This window comes from Sparus aurata, chromosome 23 (assembly GCF_900880675.1).
Source record: "Sparus aurata chromosome 23, fSpaAur1.1, whole genome shotgun sequence".
Taxonomy (NCBI): domain Eukaryota; kingdom Metazoa; phylum Chordata; class Actinopteri; order Spariformes; family Sparidae; genus Sparus; species Sparus aurata.
This window is the reverse complement of record NC_044209.1, coordinates 26,587,175-26,603,092: the sequence shown is the minus strand read 5'-3', so window position 1 is coordinate 26,603,092 and position 15,918 is coordinate 26,587,175. Positions and strand designations below refer to the sequence as shown.

Below are 15,918 nucleotides of genomic sequence, written 5' to 3'. Positions count from 1 at the left end.
TTTTAACATTTTGTAGTCCAATCTGATATTTCCTACCTGACAAAATAAGCTAACCTATTTTTCCACAACATTTCCACCATATTATTTCTGATAGATACTTCCTGAACCAACAAGCTACCCTACTTAATCATTTTTCCAAAGGCAGTGGTCCATTCTGAGATATTTCCATCTGACAGAATGAGCTTCTTTACTTTAATTAATAAACCTCTGTAATGGAATTCATGCAGCTCACAGGAGGGGCATGTACACATTCTTATATGTAAACAGAGGATTTGATCACAGATAATCAAACTGAAGTTTGAAACATGAACTGAAGCATCTTTCATCACAGCATCTACGTCACGCAGCCTGCAAGGCTGTTTTCTTCACACTCTCTGCCCTATTTCACTAGAACACAAAAAAGCATTTTCTTGCCATCTGAAACATTCCTGAAGTAATCAGAGAAATGCTATCTTTAAGCTAGCAACCTTTATTGCTAACTGCATAAAAGTGATCTCCTTCTCTGACACCAGTAGGAAATCATCCAGGAGCTACCCAAACACCCAAAGTGGCGTGACTGTACACATCATGATGGTGACATCCGTGTTTCTGTTCAACGTGTTCAACATTTTTCTTTTAGATGATGAGTGAAGGATCTGTCAGCTGTCAGACTGAGAACAACATCAGACAGACACACCCCTATCCTGTGCTTCCAGCTTTGTTATTCACATGGATGCTGTCTCACTTCTGCTGCGGCTTTGATCACCTCTCCGGATCTGTAACTTTCACAGAGATGGCGAGGAGGACATATGGACACATGATTCACACACTGAAAGGACAGTGTGAATGGGGCTTGAGTTTAAAACTTACAAGCTTCATTTAAGTGACATCAAAACTAGTTTGGAAGCAACTTACTGTACACAAGTGTGATGTGAAAATGTGAAGCCTTCTGCACAAAATGACAAAAATTAACAATAAGGACTTTGTATTTGTTTTTTATTTCAGCTTGTCATTATTCATGTTTTTTTGCACATAGAATTTTGTAAAATGATCTTAAAATGCAGCTGCACAACATGAGACAAACAGAAGACAAAAAAGTAGTTGTAATTACATTTGATTGATTTTATAATAGCAGAGCTGCATCAAGTCACACATGACACACACATATCACATATCACACATCACACATAACTCTGTTTTCATGTGCTGAGCCAATGTCCAACAGAAAGGTTGATCCAAAAGTTAACCAACCTGTGAGTCGAACTCAAACATGAAAGTACACACATTTCTTCCAGCAGGCGCCATTTATTTATTTATGAACTTATTTTTAGGTTTAAAATACATACAAGTTGACATTTCTCACTCGGTGTTCATTCCAAAATATTAGTAATGTTTCATTCTCAAGTATGTTCAGTATATTGACGCTGCCATGTGTTTATAATTTACAGGATCCTCTATGACTTTTTTATGATTTTCTTCTGATTTACTCTTGATTATTCAATTTCTGGGTATCAATTATATGTTGAATATAATTCAGTAATGGAGAAGGAGGAGATGTCATCAAGTATTTTTTAGCCACTAAACCTTTTTCAGACACTTAGTTATTACAAGTAGACTATTTCACATGTCTGTAGGGGATTTTTTGATTTTTTTAATGAGATCAGTATTATTAAATCTTCTTTCTTTCTTTTGATAATATTCAGTTGACTCCAGGTAGCAAGTCTGTCAGTTTATATCCATGTTTATTGGTGTAAAATATATATTTAAAACTTGTAGACAGAAAACTTTGTGTCAGAAGTGATGAAAGTCTTCTCTTTATTTGATACATTCCTAAATAAATGAATAGATCTCATTTTGGAACACATTTGAGTTGTATCTTATGAATGAACTGTAATAATAATAATAGTAGTGGTAGTAATAATAATAATAATAATAATAATAATAATAATAATAATAACAATAATAATAATACATTTATTTTATATAGCACTTTTCAAAGGTACTCAACTTTACAGGTTGAAAAGCAGGATGATAAAAACAACACACTAAAATTATTTTAAAAAAGAGACAGAAGTTATAAATTAACTATACACTGTAGATATCATTTCACTCTTTTTATACAAATCACACAACTGAAGTTGAACTTAAATTTAGATTCAATAATTGAATACTGCTCTTTCCTCATAAGGATAAAAGCCAAATGAACAATAAGACATTGCAAAGAGGGATAAAGCAGATAACTCCATTGATACCAGAGCTTTGGAAAACTGTGTCCAGCCTCTGAAAGAAAACTCTTCACACACTGTATGAAACAATTATCTATGTGTGTGCCTCAGTGTCCAATCAGTAAAGAAGAAAAGGAACAAAGAATCAACTTAATAGAACCGTTTTACCTGTTTGGTAAAGTATAATTTTATTCATAAGACAGTAACACCGTATTTAGGTGGCTGGTCCCTATGAGTGAGTAAACAAGGCGACTGTCAGGCCTTGGTGGAGGTAAACTCTCCGGTGTCATTCTAGTTTGGAAATGTATTCCTAAAGGGAGGAGACGAGGAAGTGATCCTGCTGATTCTGCAAAATTACTGCTCCACCAGTAACACAGCAACTCTTCACTGAACACACAGTCAGTTCTTGCAAAGGCTGTCTTAGTCCTGGTAGTATTAAAGGCTGTTAATCTAATCTTAATGTCATCATTGGTTTACTGTATATATGGTGTGTGACTATAGTTTGCAATGTGTCTGTCAGCTAAAAGCTATCTTACAAAAAGGAAGAAATCGGCTTTGTAATCAGTTTTATTTTTGTAAAAATAAGCTGGTGAAAACTTAGTCACCCACTTCATTCCCCAGATTTATTTAACTCTGTTTCCTATCTTTATCATTCTATGTTTAAAACCAGATCTCCTAAACTACAAGCAGTCTCATACGTGTACAAGAGACTCAGGAGAAATGTTTGTTGCCACAGGAAATATTGGGTCAGGGCTGCAGTGTTCAGGCTGATCCAGACTCTGGAGCCCTCTAATGGTTAAAAGTGAGATCTAAAAAGGGAAACGTGAGTGTTTGAGTGTCACTGATCAGAATGACGTACGTGCAGAGTTTGACTCCAGAAGGCTGCTTTCACTCACATCTGCTGAAGGAAGTTTTCCCTTTTTTATTGTTAGTCTAAGTTTAAAGTGTGCACATTCAAGCTTCATCTTTCTTATATCAAAGGTAGTTTGGAGTCTAATGAACAACTTTCACAAGTGTTTGTTTTTTTGTATATAGACCAAAAAAACGGGACATATTGAAGGGGGTGAACACTTTTTATAAGCACTGTATATTTTAGCTGCAATCATGTCCCACCATTAATGATTGTTGAGTGCTACAAAAACTCTCAGATAACCAAAGATTTTGGATCTTTTTTCCTGTCTGACTACTATGAGATAGTAATCCCATGGAACAGGACAGAAATACACCATTACTCTTTGCATAGAAACCTAATTGAGGTGGAACCTGTTAGTGATAGTCATAACGAAAGTGTTCAAAGTCATATAAGGACACACCAGCAAACCTTAATTTACTCAAAGCTGAAATCCTGATGCTGATAGAGCTTTGACTGAACTTCATTGTTCAATCCTGTGTTGTATAATGATAATAAAGCTGTTGACTGTAGACTACATATTCAGCTCCGGTATTCAGGATACACACTAGAGAATGATGTCAACATCATTTAATAAATGTGTATGAAGGTCATTATTATCCTCTTATTGTATGAAACTCCTCATCCAAAGATAGAGGCCTTAAAACAAAAAAGAATCACAAAGGCAAGACATTTTACTGTTGCTTTTTAAATATGTGTATCATGTTAAATGCTAATGTGTGCTCAGAGTTTAAATTCACTCATGATTTATTTACGTTAATACATCTTTTTCATCTCAACAGCGATACAGAACAGAGTAAGTTACATGTTTAAATGGGTGATACAGACAATGAGGTAAGATTACATTATACATTTAAAGCACTGCAACAATAGAACACTTCAAAGATAAAGCAAAACAGGTACACTGTTCCCTCCTATAAAATATATAGTAATATATAAGGACACACTAGCAAACCTTAATTTACTCAGAGCTGAAATCCTGATGCAGAGAGCTATGACTGCACTTCATTGTTCAATCCTGTGTTGTATAATGAGAATAAAGCTTGATCGTGGTTGATTGGAGATATCCAGCTGCTGTATTGAGGTTACACATTACAAGATGAGGTCAGCATCATTTAATAAATGTTTATGAAGATCACTAATATCCTTTAATGTATGAAGCTCCTCATCTAAAGAAAGAGGCCTTAAAAGAAAAAAGAATCATGCAGGCATGCCTTTTACTATTATTTATTAAATCTGTTTATTACGTTAAATGCTAATGTGTGCTCAGAGTTTAGATTAATTTGGATTTATTTACGTTATGACATATTTTTAATCTCAACAGCGATACAGAACAGAGTAAGGTACGTATTTAAATGGGTGATACAGACAATAAGGCAAGATTACATTATGAATTTAAAGCACTTCAGCAATAGAACACTTCAAAGATAAATCTTAACAGGCACAATGTTCCTCCTATAAAATGTATAGTTATATAAAACAAAAAATTTAACATTTAACCCAGTTGCTGGTATGAATTGACGAATTGACGTCATGTATGTCTTCAGATCAGTAATCATATATGTACAACTGGCTACAAATGGTAGCTCTTATTAATATTTATTTTCACATACAAAGTTTATCAGTAAAAGCATTTATTATTAAATGTCATGTGCACACACTAAAGTAATCTTAATTGTTACATATATAAACAGACATTCTGACGATATAATTATCTAAAAAATTACAGTGAAATTGTTAACGTCATAAAAATCAAAGACAATAAAGTATCTCCAAAATATACACTTGAATGCCTGAGGATGATCAGGGATTTATATAAAATGGATCTAACCACTGGTCATAGAAGAGCAAAAAGGCACATTGTGTGTGTTGCCACAAATACAGGACTCTCTCTCAGCACTACTGCACTACACAACCTTGTGTTTTTTCTATTGTCTTCACATCATCATAACATTTGTTTTGGTCTTCATTCTTCAGGATCGCCTTCTCTGGATCAGATGGATTGTCCAGAACAGCATGTTCATTTTTTGATGTTGGCAGAACTTTGCACAGGGATTAATTCTTCTTGATTGCCCTCTCTGGATAAAATGTCTCGTCCAGGACGGCTCGGTATTCCTCTGATGTCTTCTGACCTTTGCACAGGGAGTCATGGATCTTCTTCCATGAGTCCATCTCTGAGCTCCAAAGTGCAGCTCTGGCTCTGATGAACTGTGAGACTTCAGTCTCGCTGCCTTTGGCCAGACTGTAGCCATCCTTACAGATGAAGAAGACATCCATGCCAATGAAAAGAGCATTGGCTGCAATGAACCCTGCTCTGGCTCCCTTAGTGAGAGCAAGAGGCCCTTTGACTGCTGCCTGAGTGATATCTGGGATATCTGCGGCCACCCTGGGCACGTTTCCTAATGCTTTGCCTTCCTGAGCCACCAACCTGCCAGCATTTACAATTGCCTTCTCATTCTTCAACAACTTCAAAGCAGAGACAGCGTCAACAAGCGCATCAATACCTTTTCCAACACAAACAACCCTACCAAACGCCTTGCCAACTCCAACAACCAATTTTGTGGCACTTGCCTCTAAGTTGGAGCCTATTTGACCCATGACTTCCTCCAGACAATCCTGGAGACTCTGAACATCCTCCATGAAACTCTGGAAGACTTCACTGGCTTTGTTTTGTTGTGTACGGTTTACTCCAATCTCTGTGGCGGTGGTGACAACACTGTTGACTCCGCTGGTCACTCCCATTGCCAACCCACCTATTGTCAGACCTAGAGACACTCCTGCTGTTACAGGAATTAATGCCAAACCAACAATGGAAAGCACACCTCCAACTGCCCCCACTGAGCTGCCTGCCACACTGGAGATCTTTGCCCCCTTATTCATGCTGTCTAATTGAACAGCGACCTCCTCCAGGTCTGTTAGAAACTCTAGCATTCTGGGTTGTCGCTCTTTGAACTCATCGATGAAGCCAGAACATGAAACATCCTGAAACAAGAACACCAGCCTGAAGTTCTGGTCCATCCTGAAGAAGGAAAAAGACAAAGATGAATAAGAGTGGGATGATGTCATACACTTTAAATTTGCTTCTCTGGGGAAATTTTAGACGATCTAAAAATTCATGATACAGTGAGATTTCTTTTTGTAATATTTTGGCGAGTCAGCACAAAAACATATTGGCAGGAAAGCTCTTTCAAAGAAATCTTCAAATAATTAATGGAACAGTGCCATGGCAATGGGTGAATGTGGAGTAACGTTATTTGGGCACTTTGTAAGTCTCTGGGTGTTGTTGAGGGGTAAATTCTCCCCTTTCAGGAAGTGATCCCCAGAATTAGTCAGGCACTACAATACAATCATTTGCAATGCTTCTACTAATTCTCTCGCCCAAGCTTCAATAAACATGTAGCTGTTCCATAATTTGGCACTGAATTTTAATTATCTGAATGTCAATATCCGTCTGATTGTTTGCAGTGGATTCAAGTCCTAATTAATGACTGAGAGCAACTTGGAGTATTCCCCTCTCAGCCAATCAGAGTGTGACGACGCCCTACTGTGAAAGCTTATGGGAATGGCATCCAGGTAATTTTCATTCAGACTCTGTCCTTGACTCACTGCTTACCTTACCTGAACAGATTGTTCAGAGACTGTCAAGATCTTATTAAGATTTCTTTGCCCCTCTTTATTTTTTGAGTTGGGGGAAATTGTGAGCAGTCAGCAATCTAGTTGAGTGTTATATTTCTGGTTTATATTTTTATGTGGTTCGGTCTGGTTTTCAGGCCTTTTCTTTCCAGTACAGCCACAAATATTTTTGACTTCTCCTGTTCATTTCCAGTTTGTTTTAATGTCATATTTCCCCTAAATTGCAAAAAAGCTTTCATACTTTAAAATATAGGCCACTTTAGCACACTCTGTGGAATGCAAAGTGTTTGTTAGAATGTCCTCCACACACTCTAGTTATTTGTGTTGGTATCAGCTTGTCTGCCTGATGTTTAAGATTAATTGTATTTGATGGTGTTTATTAATTGTATTGTGTCTGATTGCACATTGTAGTGTACTATATGTCAGCCTCTGTAACTTTCTTTCTCCTTTACACATTGTGCAAATTTATTTGTAGTGTCTATTTCTTCTGTAAAAAATCACAGTTCCAGTGAAAACTAGCAGTGACTTCAGTGGATCATCCAGAAGAACTAGGATATTGTTTCCTCCACTCATCTGTGTTGATGTGATAATACATTATTATTTCATATTAGCATATAAAGTGTAAAACTTACCTGATTGCATTAAGTTGATTAATGTGACACAGCATCCCTTGTATTTCATCTTCAGACAAATCATCATCAATGTTTGTCAGAGGTTTGTTGCCCATCCACCAGTAAGGTTCACTGATACAGTTGTTAAAGACATATTAACAATTATAGATTTTTCTTTTTTTTTTTTTTTTGTTTATCATTGAGAAGAGATGGCAGTTTACCTTTTCTCCAACATCTCAAAAATGTTCCAGGTGGTCTCTATGTATTTGTCCAGTTGGTCTGACAGCACTTCCACATTCTGAAGTTTGGGGAGGAAGAAGACACTTGCATCTCTTTTAAACTTGAGGAGGAGAGGACAGGTAAGTCGTGCAAACATGATGACAACCTGAACATTCTCCTCCATGAACACATGAAGTGAGGTGACCGCCAGCTTCTCCACTGCCTCCAGGAAATGGTCAAGCTTCTTCAGACCTTCCAGAGTGTCCTCCAATACAGCAGTCAGCTCCGTCTCCAGCTCTTCACGTCTCTTGTCTACAGACACCATGCTCTTCACATATTTCTTCAGAGCCTTACCTTTGCTCTTGGTAACGGGGTGAAGTTTGTCTTTGATGTCATTCAACTTGCTCAACTCTTTCTCCCTTGCATCCTTCCATGATGAAATCCCCTCACAGAATCCACTCACTGTGTTAATGTAGGTGAGGGTATCTGTGGTGTATTGGAACAAAGCCTTCTGTAGATCCCTTCAGAAAAAAAATAAATAAAGAACCTGACCTCAACATAGCAGGCTATAACCAGTTATAATTGACAGAACCAGAGCTAAGAGGCTGATGCATTTGTCTTTAAGATAAAACATTAATTTCTACGTGAATGTGCACTGAGATTTAAAAACAAAACTAAGACGTCAGATTGATTAACAACTTACCTTGCTGCTGACATGTTTCTTCTCTCGGTATGCTCTTTTTAGATCTTTGTTGGATTCTTCTTGTATAACCTGTGTAGTTAAAAGAGAAATTGATCAAAATTGGAAATCTGATCTGTTTTAGTGCCCGAGATCAACAGCTGATCAGACTGAATCTGCTGAATGAACAGAATCACCAACTGGTTTGTGGACAGAACATCAGCAGGTGATACTCAGATATATTTGGTTTCAAGGCTGAACCTGTGCGTGGTAGTCATAACGAAAGTGTTATGCTGTGAAAGTGTATCCTGATGCTGCCTTTAAAGGCAGTCGGAAATATATATTAACTAGATTTATAGAGATCGTAGTCTAATCTGATAGATCCATAAGACTGGACTACAACCTCAATAAATGTAATAAAACATTGATAAGTACATTTTTCCATTACATTTATTGAGGTTGTAATCCATTCTGAATGATACTTCCTGAATGAATGCGGTACCCCACTCAATCATTTTTCCAAACTCAGTGGTCTGTTCTGAGATATTTCCTCCCTGACAGAATGAGCTTCTTTACTTTATTTAATAAACCTCTGCAGAGGAATTCATGCAGATCACAGGAGAGGCATGTAAACATTCTTATATGTAAACAGAGGATTTGATCACAGTGACTCAAACCAAATGTTTGAAACATTAACTGAAGAATCTCTCATCACAGCATTTACTTCATGCAGCTTGGCAAGGCTGCTCTCTTGCACACTCTCTGCACTATTTCACTGGAACACACAACACATTTTCCAGCCATCTGAAACATTGTTGTGGTATTGAGAGAAATGCTATCCTTAAGCCACCAACCTTTATTGTTAACTGATTAAAAGTGACTTTATCTCCGTCTCTGACACTAGTAGGAAATCATCCCTAAACTCCCAAACTCCAAAAGTGGTGTGATGGTAACCATCATGATGGTGACATCCATGCATTCCTTTTCAACATTTGGGCCATTTGTCTTTTATTTGACGAGTGAAGGATCTGTCAGCTGTCAGACTGTGAACAACATCAGATAGACACGCCCTTTCCTGTGCTGCAGGCTTTGTCATTCACACGGATGCTGTCTCACCTATGCTGCGTCTCTGATACGACCTCCAGAGGCTATCAAAGCCACAGTGAAAGCTGTCCGCCCTCTCTGCACATGTAAGTTTAACACAGAGGCGAGGCGGGGTATCGACGCATGATTCCAGCACTGAAAGGACAGTGTGAATGGGGATTGAATTTAAGACTTACAAGCTTCATTTAAGTGACATCAAAACTAGTTTGGAAGCAACTTATTGTACACAAGTGTGATGTGAAAACTTGAAGCCTTCTGTGCAAAAAAATATAACAATATAGACTTGTTTTTTTTTTTATTCAGCTTATTTATTCTTGTTCATAGCATTATATAAAAATGATCTGACAAGTGCAGCTTTAAAAATGAGACAAACGATGAGAAAAAAAAGCAAAAGAAGGAAAAACACCCTAAAATCTAAAAGAAGGAACAATAATTGAAAACAGATAAAATGAGTATATATTGTAATCACATTTGATTGATCTTATAACAGCAGAGCTGCATTATGACAGACATGACACACATTTTCACTTTGTTTTCATCTGCTGAGCAAATGCCCAACACAAAGATTGATTCAAAAGTCAACCAACTTGTGACTCGAACTCAAACATGAAAACACACACATTTCTTCCAGCACGCTCCATTTATTTATTTATTCATTTACTTGTTTATTTATTCATTTATTTAGTTATTTATTTATTCTTTATTCATGAATTTCTATTTAGGTTTAAAATAAATACATGTTGACATTTCTCAGTTGGTCCTTATTCCAGAGTATTGGTAATGTTTCATTGTGAAGACAGGCAGTCTCTCCTCATCCTTTATTAAAGCTGAAAGCAATACTCACAATTATAGCATAGACACAGGATTACAAATGATCTCACTTAAAACAACATTTCAATCATCTCCACATCTACCTCAGGATAAACATAAGACTTCCTATACACTTCAACTGTTGTTGTGTGTCATACGTCAGCCTAAGGTCTAAACACACACACAGGAAATGGCTTCACAAACCCCCTTCAGGATGAACTCCATCACTGAGTTCCTTCATGTTAGTTTTCATGGCACATTATACCATGTACAATACATGAATACATCAATCTATACTCTGCAACCACATTGCTGTCACAAGACAGAGTTGATGTCGGAATTCCACGGACACAAAATTTCACCCAACACAGATATTAATGTTGCACCTATATTTGTGAGGCTTCATTATGCAACAGCATATCAAACAATAAAGGGACATTTCCCTCACACTGTATAAGAAAATGATGTATGTTTGCTTCTCAGTGTCAAATCAATAAAGCAGAAAAGGAACAGAGCATGATCTTAATACATATCTATTGTATTACCTGTGTAGTTAAAAGAGAAATTGATCAAAATTTGAAATCTGATCTGTTCTGGTGCCCGAGATCAACAGCTCATCAGACTGAATCTGCTGAAAGAACAAAATAACAAACTGGTTTGTGGACAAAACATCAGCAGGTGATACTCAGATATATTTGGTTTCAAGGCTGAACCTGTTAGTGGTAGTCATAACGAAAGTGTTATGCTGTGAAGGTGTATCCTGATGCTGCCTTTAAAGGCAGTCGGAAATATATATATTAACTAGATTTATAGAGGTCGTAGTCTAATCTGATAGATCCATAAGACTGGACTACAACCTCAATAAATTTAATAAAAATTGATAAGCCCATTTTTCCATTACATTTATTGAGGTTGTAATCCATTTTAAATGATACTTCCTGAATGAACGAGGTACCCCACTCAATCATTTTTCCAAACTCAGTGGTCTGTTCTGAGATATTTCCTCCCTGACAGAATGAGCTTCTTTACTTTATTTAATAAACCTCTGCAGAGGAATTCATGCAGATCACAGGAGAGGCATGTAAACATTCTTATATGTAAACAGAGGATTTGATCACAGTGAATCAAACCAAATGTTTGAAACATTAACTGAAGAATCTCTCATCACAGCATTTACTTCATGCAGCTTGGCAAGGCTGCTCTCTTGCACACTCTCTGCACTATTTCACTGGAACACACAACACATTTTCCAGCCATCTGAAACATTGTTGTGGTATTGAGAGAAATGCTATCCTTAAGCCACCAACCTTTATTGTTAACTGGTTAAAAGTGACTTCATCTCCTTCTCTGACACTAGTAGGAAATCATCCCTAAACTCCCAAACTCCAAAAGTGGTGTGATGGTAACCATCATGATGGTGACATCCATGCATTCCTTTTCAACATTTGGGCCATTTGTCTTTTATTTGACGAGTGAAGGATCTGTCAGCTGTCAGACTGTGAACAACATCAGATAGACACGCCCTTTCCTGTGCTGCCGGCTTTGTCATTCACATGGATGCTGTCTCACCTCTGCTGCGTCTCTGATACGACCTCCAGAGGCTATCAAAGCCACAGCGAAAGCTGTCCGCCCTCTCCGCACATGTAAGTTTAACACAGAGGCGAGGCGGGGTATCGACGCATGATTCCAGCACTGAAAGGGCAGTGTGAATGGGGATTGAATTTAAGACTTACAAGCTTCATTTAAGTGACATCAAAACTAGTTTGGTAGCAACTTACTGTACACAAGTGTGATGTGAAAACTTCAAGTCTTCTGTGCAGAACAAATGAACAACATAGACTTGTTTTTTTATTTTTTATTCAGCTTATTTATTCTTGTTCATAGCATCATATAAAAATTATCTGACAAGTGCAGCTTTAAAAATGAGACAAACGATGAGAAAAAAAGCAAAAGAAGGAAAAAAAACCCTAAAAACTAAAAGAAGGAACAATAATTGAAAACAGATAAAATGAGTATATATTGCAATCACATTTGATTGATGTTATAACAGCAGAGCTGCATTATGAAACATATGACACACATTTTCACTTTGTTTTCATCTGCTGAGCAAATGCCCAACACAAAGATTGATCCAAAAGTCAACCAACCTGTGAGTCGAACTCAAACATGAAAACACACACATTTCTTCCAGCAGGCTCCATTTATTTATTTATTCATGTACTCGTTTATTTATTCATTTATTTATTTATTCATGTACTTGTTTATTTACCCCCTTTAGGATGAACTCCATCACTGAGTTCCTTTATGTTAGTTTTCATGGCACATTATACCATGTACAATACATGAATACATCAATCTATACTCTGCAACCACATTGCTGTCACAAAACAGAGTTGATGTCGGAATTCCACAGACACAAGATTTCACCCAACACAGATATTAATGTTGCACCTATATTTGTGAGGTTTCATTATGCAACAGCATATCAAACAATAAAGGGACATTTCCCTCACACTGTATGAGAAAATGATGTATGTTTGCTTCTCAGTGTCAAATCAATAAAGCAGAAAAGGAACAGAGCATCATCTTAATACATATTTAATGCATTACCTGCATAGTTAAAAGAGAAATAAATCAAAATTGGAAATCTGATCTGTTTTAGTGCCCGAGATCAACAGCTCATTAGACTGAATCTGCTGAAAGAACAAAATAACAAACTGGTTTGTAGACAAAACATCAGCAGGTGATACTCAGATATATTTGGTTTCAAGGCTGAACCTGTTAGTGGTAGTCATAACGAAAGTGTTATGCTGTGAAGGTGTATCCTGATGCTGCCTTCAAAGGCAGTCGGAAATATATATATTAACTAGATTTATAGAGATCGTAGTCTAATCTGATAAATCCATAAAATTGGACTACAACCTCAATAAATGTAATAAAAATGGTTTAGCACATTTTTCCATTACATTTATTGAGGTTGTAATCCATTCTGAATGATACTTCCTGAATGAACGAGGTACCCTACTCAATCATTTTTCCACACTCAGTGGTCTGTTCTGAGATATTTCCTCCCTGACAGAATGAGCTTCTTTACTTTATTTAAGAAACCTCTGCAGAGGAATTAATGCAGATCACAGCAGAGGCATGAATACATTCATATTTGTAAACAGAGGATTTGATAACTGTGAATCAAACAATTTGGGCCATTTGTCTTTTATTTGACGAGTGAAGGATCTGTCAGCTGTCAGACTGTGAACAACATCAGACAGACACACCCCTTTCCTGTGCTGCAGGCTTTGTCATTCACACGGATGCTGTCTCACCTCTGCTGCGTCTCTGATACGACCTCCAGAGGCTATCAAAGCCACAGTGAAAGCTGTCTGCCCTCTCCGCACATTTAAGTTTAACACAGAGGCGAGGCGGGGTATCGACACATGATTCCAGCACTGAAAGTACAGTGTGAATGGGGATTGAATTTAAGACTTACAAGCTTCATTGAAGTGACATCAAAACTAGTTTGGAAGCAACTTACTGTACACAAGTGTGATGTGAAAACTTGAAGCCTTCTGTGCAAAAAAAATTAGCAATATAGACTTGGATTTTTTTTTTTAATTAAGCTTATTTATTCTTGTTCATAGCATTATATAAAAATGATCTGACAAGTGCAGCTTCAAATGAGACAAACAATAAGAAAAAAAAGTAAAAGAAGGAAAAAAACACCCCTAAAAACTAAAAGAAGGAACAATAGTTGAAAACAGATAAAATGAGTATATATTGTAATCACATTTGATTGATTTTATAACAGCAGAGCTGCATTATGACAGACATGACACACATATTCACTTTGTTTTCATCTGCTGAGCAAATGCCCAACACAAAGATTGATCCAAAAGTTAACCAACTTGTGACTCGAACACAAACATGAAAACACACACATTTCTTCCAGCAGGCTCCATTTATTGATAAATAAATAAATACATTTATTTATTCACAAATTTCTGTTTAGGTCAAAAATACACACACCTTGACATTTCTCAGTCGGTCGTTATTCCAAAGTATTAGTAATGTTTCATTCTTAAGTATGAAAGTGCTATGACTGCACTTCATTGTTCAATTCTGTGTTGTATAATGACAATAACGCTTGATGTAATGCATTGATGTAAAATATATATTTAAAACTTGTAGACACAGCTTTTGTGTTAGAAGTGATGAAAGTCTTCTCTTTATTTGATATATTCCTAAATAAATCAACATACCTCATTTTGAAAGACATTTGAGTTTTATCTTATTAACTTTATAGGTAAAAAGCAGAATAATAAAATTAACACACTAAAAATATAAAATAGAGACTGAAGTTATACATCAACTATACACTGTACAGATCATTTTACTATTTTTTTATACAAATCACACAACTGGAGTTGAACTTAAATTTAGATTCATTAATTGAATACTACTCTTTCCTCATAAGGTTAACAGCCAAATGAACAATAAGACATTGCAAAGAGGGATAAAGCAGACAACCCCATTGACAACAGAGCTTTTGAAAACTGTGTCCAGCCTCTGAAACAAAATTCATCACACAATGTATGAAATAGTTATCTATGTGTGTGTCTCAGTGTCAGATCCGTAAAGAAGAAAAGGAACAAAGAATCATCTTAATACAACCTATTTGATAAAGTATCATTTTATTTATAAGACAGTAACAACTGCTGCTGTCATTACTTGGCTCAGGACCATGACAAAAAATGGGACAGGATGCGGAGTACAAAATACACACAACTAATTTATTACAGTTAAAATAAGAAACTAAACAAACTGTTTAAAAAGGTGTGTACGTCGGTGGCATCCGTGGTGTAAATGTGGATGTGGTGAGAGACGGTGTGGTGTAGGTGGAGCAAAAAAATAGTTTCAACACAACAGGAAAACGTGCAGGCGATGGGAAGAAAGCAAGATTGACCAGCCCAGTTAGAGGACAGACTTTATATCCCCCAGATCCCTGAGACCAGGCGCTCAAGATCAGACTGCTACTGCAACCACCCTCCACCACCACCACTGTATTTAGGTGGCTTGTCTTTATGAGCGAGTAAAAAAGGCGACTGTCAGGCCTTGGTGGAGGTAAACTCTCCGGTGTCATTCTAGTTTGTGTCAGTGTCAGTTCTTGTAAAGGCCACCTTAGTCATGGTAGTATTAAAGGCTGTTAATCTAATCTTAATGTTGTTGTTGTTTTACTGTAAATCCATGTGTCTGTGCTGCTGATCTAGTCTCTGGAGCCCCTTAATGGGTAAAATTGAGGTCTTGTTTTTCAACACTTTTGTTAACTCTGGGTGCAGTATTGTAGGGAACTGGACTTGCTTCAGTTTCTTGAAGACGTTTCACCTCTCATCGAAGAGGCTTCTTCAGTTCTAAATAACTGGCAGAGGAATTGGCAGGCTTTTAAACTCTGTGTGGGAGTGTCCCTACAGAGTCGTTACGGACATGTTCATGCTCTGAGTCCTGAGGACAACAATATAAACATCTTGGCCTAAGACGTTACTTATAACCCAGCTACAATGCTGCACTGAGTTCTATCCCCAGAATGCTCAACAACCATTAGCACCTGGGCTCACCTAGTCCTAGTAACCCACATGAAGGCTGGTTGGACCAACGACTCTGAAACTCTGAGCTCACGTGTCCTTAACGACTCTGTAAGGACACTCACACACAGAGTTTCAAAGCCTGCCCTCTCCAGTGAGTTAGAACTGAAGA

At 37.1% G+C, this 15,918-nt stretch overlaps 1 protein-coding gene across 1 annotated transcript; it reads right to left on the bottom strand.

Annotated features, from left to right (window-relative positions):
* Nucleotides 1–5,082: 5,082 nt before the first annotated feature.
* LOC115575640 (uncharacterized) lies at nt 5,083–8,294 on the bottom strand. The gene is made up of 4 exons (XM_030407858.1): nt 8,281–8,294; nt 7,580–8,098; nt 7,380–7,490; nt 5,083–6,133 (listed from the first exon to the last, which is right to left on the bottom strand). The coding sequence occupies exons 1-4, from the start codon at nt 8,292–8,294 to the stop codon at nt 5,170–5,172; spliced, it is 1,608 nt and encodes a 535-aa protein (XP_030263718.1). The 3' UTR covers nt 5,083–5,169.
* Nucleotides 8,295–15,918: the final 7,624 nt, after the last annotated feature.

Coding starts and splice junctions, on each gene's coding strand:
- LOC115575640 (XM_030407858.1), bottom strand. Junction 7,491..7,579: donor TTTGAGATGTTGGAGAAAAG/GTAAACTGCCAT, acceptor CAACTGTATCAG/TGAACCTTACTGGTGGATGG. Junction 6,134..7,379: donor AATCAACTTAATGCAATCAG/GTAAGTTTTACA, acceptor TTCCTTCTTCAG/GATGGACCAGAACTTCAGGC.